Genomic DNA, 6,000 nt, shown 5'->3' with positions numbered 1-6,000 from the left:
AAAGTTCTGAAAGATCTGAATCCAATAATGAAACGGCGAGGCGGTGTTCTGAACCGAAACCTGGAACCCAAAAAGAAAAATCTGCAATGATTGTTTAATATAAATCCTGTTTATTAAAATACAAAATGCATTTTTTTTGCGAGCTTTAAACTTCGAAAGAGTGTTTTACATGCAGAAATTTAAATTGCATTGTACATTTAAGCACATCTGCCGCTATATTCATATTGCCTACATTGTCTTAAGGTTCTTGCTGAGATCTTTGGGTGTTTATTGTGTGAGTTTTAGGACATGATTTATTCCATAATGATATCTGTTGAAAATCCATCACTTTCAACAACTTCACATACTGCTAAACCACCATGTCAGCAATCTAACAACAAAAGTCTCGATTTATTTATTTATTTTATGGCGTACTGTAATGAATGACCACATACTGTGAAAAGGGCATAAGAGCATAGAAAGAAGAAGCAAGAGATGAAAACAAACAGAATATATTCCTGTCTGTTTTTGCTGATATTAAGAAATATGAGATCTAATAAGTTTACTTCTGAGTTGCCAGTGTTTAAGCCTACAGAGAAAATAGGAACTGGAAACCTTTTGTTTTTCTTTGTACTTGAAACACAGATCTAGCTATATATATTTATCTTTATGTACAGCTCTGGTGTGTGGATTTATACAGCTGAGAATTGTTTGATAATTTGCCACCAACAAAAGCGTAAATAAACAAACAAATTCATAATTTAAAAAAGGAATCAACATCTTCATGGGTTTCTTTTGCCTCAAACACATGTATAGATTGTAATTAGCCATTTGTAAAGATCATGGGTGATGGCTCCATTTTTAAGCAGGGGGAAGCTATTGTTTTTCTTAAATACCATTTGAGGTGGGCATCTGTTCACAGAAAGACATACTTGCATATATCTGAACCTACTTTGGATGTGTATAGGCCAATCAATTAAAAACAAAATATATCTCAGCGATTTAATACAAAAGCCGCCTTAAAGTAAAACTGTGATCAGGCTATAGAAATTCAGGTACTTAATATCAAGCAGTAACTGAGCAATAATTAATTGACCTCTGTAGCTGCAGGCACTGTGGAGCAATTCATCCTAAAAGTTTACAAGAGCAATAATGTTGTCGTTCAAGTCATTGTTCAGTAGCTCAGCACACCCTGCTCTTTTCTCCAAGCACTGACTATGCAGCCTTCCAGTTCTTTTGAGCCCGACTCCAGGGAAATTAAAAGTTTTCCCTTGCAGTAGAGCTGCCCCTGTCTTCAAGAATTAACTACTCATATATGCTTAGGGAATAGGAAGGAGCTGTTTTATTTACCTGATTTCTGCACACACAAAAAAAAGCTCTTCTGGCAGTCAGTGCTCTCCTTTTCTTCCTCTCCGCACTGACTGTGGACTGTCCCTTGCTACTCAATAAACTGCTATGGCCCCTGCATTGTACTCGATGACATCAGCAGTCGTTAGACCGCAGGAGCAAAGGGGAGAAGAGTCTGCAAGCAACGGTCTAGCAGCTTGGAGGGAGCTGACAGGATCAAGAATCAGGTAAGTAAAACAGCTTTTTCCTGTCCCCTAGGCATAAAACAATAGTTAAAGTGACATTAAACCCTCAGATTTTTTAACATAAAACAATACTGTAATGTGCGCCTTACTGTAATCCATGGTTGTTTCCCTTCTCTTTGCTGCTCTTTGCTGACACCATGTATCCATTTCAGAGACAAGGCAGTCTGCTGCAAAACAGAAGTTCTGCCCAGCATGAGAACAGATACAGATTTAAAAGGAAGAGCAGCAAAGAGAAGGGAAACAACCATGGATTACAGTAAGGCACACATTACAGTATTGGTTTATGTTAAAAAAATCTGAGGGTTTAATGTCACTTTAAGAGCATCATGTGCAGCAAGCATTTACAAAGCACTTAAAAAGCAGTCAAGAAGTCATTAAACTAAATGTAAAGCCACATTTTTGGGGGTTTTGGATAGCTCTGCTCCTTAAGGGGTACTAAAAATGTATGTAATGGCAATTATTTTTTTAAACTTGGATAGAGTGGGGAAGGGTTAGATGCTATGTCATGTTTGTTTTGTGGTCTGTGTCCTCATTGGGAAGATGCCTTCAATTTGTTCTGCTAGCCATTATCACTGAGGCAGGAGAAAACCCCAAAATGTATGCGTTGCAGGGGCGGACTGGGCCGGGGGGCAGGGTGGCAATTGCCCCCCGGGCCTCTCTGATGCCATCGCGAAGGGCCGCTGCCACCTGCACCCGGCCAGCCGCCCGCCCTCCGCATCCGACGCGGCTCTGTGAATGGAGCGGCCGCTGCTCCTCAAGGAGGTGCTCGGGAGGCTCCAGCAGGGGGCGCTCTAACATGCCGCGTCTACCTGGTACAGCCAGCGCGGATCGCCTCTCATGCACAGCCCTGACGAGGCATCCCTCCACTACCAGTGTGCTTTACATTTCCTAAACCGATAAATACATTCACACTACTGTTACATGGATGGCAAAAGTGGCAGACGGGCGGGGAGAAGGTGGGGGAAGAGGCAAAGCGGGAGGGGGGGTCAAGTTGGCGCACCATGGGCCTCTGGGTTGTACTTGCCCCCTGGGCTAAAAGTTGCCAGTCAGCCCCTGATGCGTTGTCACCAGAAGAGAAAAAGAGGGGTAATCTTCCGATGGGGGACACTTCCTCTGGTGATAACTGTCTAAGAGGGCTTTTCCCTGACCCTGGAGAGATTTCCTCTCTCTTACTGTTTTGCTTACAAGATAGGAAGCAAAAACCCAAAAATCTCCCAAATAGGACAAAATAAAAAATAAAAAAAATAAAGTGTTTAGATATATAGTAACTTGTTGTTGCTTTGCCCTCAATACATAAAACCAGATTTGCTTAAAGTATATTTTGACTTTTGCAGCCAAATTGGGATAATATCTACTTCATATTTGTTACATTCACATAGCATATTTTAAAAATATATTTCAAAACTGCTACTTACTTTTTTAAATGTGCTTTTGTAAAACTCCAGGGCGGATTCTGCTTAGTTCTCCCTTTTTAACCTTGTTTGTGATGTGCTGGCAGATTTCGTTATAATTTGTTAACTAGCTGTGCAGGAGTGTCTATCCTAACAAAGGGTTAAGGTAAAGGGTGGTAGATTGTATGTTAATTCACTGTCTCTCTTATCTTCACATTGACATTTTTTTCAAGGAATTCCTAGTTTCTTTTGCACATGATTGGGTATAAGTTAACACTACTTCTTTTTTGCTAAGCTTAGGGAACAGTCGCTTTGCTGAGTAAATATTGTCTTCACCTAAGTAGATAAACCCCCATTTGTGTATATACTTTGTGTAAAGAGGTGTCCTTTTCCATTTCATATTGTTGTAGGTTATGCTTTTTGAAGAAGAACATAAAGACTATAGATTGATTACAACTACGTCTTCGAAACACTTTGCAGAGGGAAGTTTCTGGAGAAAGTCACAGTCCAGACCAGTTCCTGGAGAGAAGGAAGAGACGGTGGGATTGATTTACTAAAAGCTAACAGGCTGTTCACTTTGCAAGGTAATTTTCCCTTAGCTTAGTGAATGAGGTGAAGCTCTGCTGGCTTCTATCATTCAATCATGTGCAAGTAAAAATACAGTTTTTTTTATGTTCCTTGCATGTGATTGGGTATTCCTTGCAAGTAAATTTTCACCACATTCACTAACTGAAATTTCTCATTGCCAAGTGAAAATTCCATAGCACTCCACAAAAGTCTATCAGCGATTGCCTGACAATTGGCACAGGGAACAGAAGTGTGTTGTTTTGGCACTTGCATGGTGAGGATATCTGGATGTAAAGATATCTGGTGGTAAAGGTAACGCATGCAATAACACTCACTGAGCACTGATCCAGAAATCTAGAGTGCCAGCCCCATTGACACATGCATCCTTTTGGCAGACATGTCCATTGGTCACGGGAAGTTTTACGTTAAATAAAACTGTGGCGAAGTACATCATTGTTGTGGTGAATATTTAGGACCACAAAGGTTAGTGAGGGACTGCATGGGGTGGGATATAGAAGAATGTACAGCGTTTAGAATAATAGTAGCCACATCGAGGCACTTGGAGCTGTTTCTGACACCTGCCAAGGGTACTTCTGACACTGTGCACATAGTACACCTCTACATGTTTCCCAAGCTAAATGGCTGGTTTAAGAATTACATGAAAAATCTCATCTGCACCATTGTGCTTACACTGAAAGAGGAGAGACAGAGAGCAGGTTAAACACAAGCACTCAATGGCGCTTTTACATGCAGGGCCTGTGGAGACCTAGCCTCAAAAGCTTTCTTTTCCAACCTCTATAGGTGGGTAGTAATTGCTGTGCTTTGCTAGAAACACTTGTCAAATAGGACAGCTGATTAAGAGGGTTATCACTGTAAATATGACTGTTTAATAACAAAAATGATGTCTGAGATTAATTGGCCATGTATTGATCCTATCAGACAGTGCAAGAAATATAATGAGTATTAATCTTCTATGTCAAGATGAAGTCAGCAAGAGATTCCTACCATCTTGCTAGTTGCATAATAATCAGTTTTCATCCAGCAGAGGGCGCATGAAATCCTTTATTATAGAAGCCATCCTGTGACCTGGAATATATCACGTCACTTGTGACCTTTAGACCACAACTAATGGTCTTTTAAAAGACAGCAGCTCAGCTACAAGTGTGTGTCATCCGAAAGAAAACTCTGGGTGCTGTTCATTAGTCATGGTGAGTTTAACTTTTGTGCATCTGTTGTAAGTGGAATTAACTAGTTAGACAATATAATGCATATTTCATGGTCTGAAAATCTAACAGATTAAGGAGTTTTAATAAAAAATACATGACATTTTAGCAGCTTTTAGCATCTCCCTATTCCAACTTTGTTGTATGAAAACAGATTTCCAAACTGGGGCTCTAAAATCAGGATTCATTCATTTCTTAATTTGTTGTCCATTGAAATGCCATTGACATGTTCTAAAATATAATATTACCAGTGATACTTCAGGAATATTTTTAAAGGTCTAAATGAATGCACTGATTTTGTCACACATGTAACAGTGTTGGTGTTTTAAATATAATTAAATCACAATCTAGAAATCGCTATTCATTTTCACATTCATGCTGTTTTTGAATAATAAGCAGAAGGCTTGGAGTTATAAGTTTTGAAGCAAAATGTTAAAAATTAAACCTATATACAGGGTCTTGCCATATTTGCTAAGTAGTTTATTTTGACTATGATCTGGTGATCCTGGAACTCACTTGCCAGTGATGCTGGAACACCATATTTTTGTGCACAGCGTGCAAGGCTCAGGAGTGCGTAACACACCAAGGGTAGGGACCAAGAGAATGTATAACACAATGTGCAGGGTTTAGAAGTGCATAACAAACAGAGTGCAGGGGTCAGGGGTACATAATGCACAGTTTAGAACATAGAGTACAACCAAAAATTACCCCCAATCCAAGCAAACCCCCCCCAGTACAGATCTCTTTCCCACCCACTACAAATCACCCCCCAGTACAGATCTCCCTCCCACCCAGCACAAATCTTCTCCATGTACAGCTCTCCTCTCTCCCTGTACCCCACTCACCACACCTCAGAAACAATAACAGTTCATAGTGAGATGATCTCCTCTTTTCACCTGGGTGATGTGATCAGAGCTGAACTGCTGCTGCCTGTGTCCAAGGTCTGACAAGACTAAGGGCCCATTCACGCCACATTTAGATCATCTGCAGACCAGACCAGATTGTTCCGGACCCAAAATGCATCCTAATGTATCCCTTTGCAATTTTTGGCCTCTGTTCACACCACCGCAGTACGTTCCAGACTAGACCAGAAAAATACTGCATGTCTCATTGTGTCTGGTCTGGAATGCACTGGAATGCATGGAGACACATACAAACACATGCAAAAGAACTAGAATGCACTGGACCATACCTAAAAAAACATTATATGCCAATAAAAAACAGCTCCGGAACGCGGCAAAATCGCAG

At 40.5% G+C, this 6,000-nt stretch overlaps 1 protein-coding gene across 1 annotated transcript in view; it reads left to right on the top strand.

Moving 5' to 3' along the window:
* The first annotated feature begins 4,660 nt into the window (after positions 1 to 4,660).
* The window catches only part of LOC108804770 (bifunctional protein GlmU-like), a 49,637-nt gene continuing 48,297 nt past the window's right edge, over positions 4,661 to 6,000 (top strand). Inside the window, exon 1 of the mRNA XM_018576645.1 lies at positions 4,661 to 4,737. Within this exon, the coding sequence (XP_018432147.1) occupies positions 4,735 to 4,737 (3 nt within the window). The 5' untranslated portion in view covers positions 4,661 to 4,734. The remainder of the gene's footprint in view (positions 4,738 to 6,000) is intronic.

Source organism: Nanorana parkeri, unplaced genomic scaffold (assembly GCF_000935625.1).
Source record: "Nanorana parkeri isolate BGI_ZX_2015 unplaced genomic scaffold, ASM93562v1 scaffold72, whole genome shotgun sequence".
Taxonomy (NCBI): domain Eukaryota; kingdom Metazoa; phylum Chordata; class Amphibia; order Anura; family Dicroglossidae; genus Nanorana; species Nanorana parkeri.
Note: the sequence above shows the minus strand (reverse complement) of the source record. Positions and strands in the feature narration are given on the sequence as shown.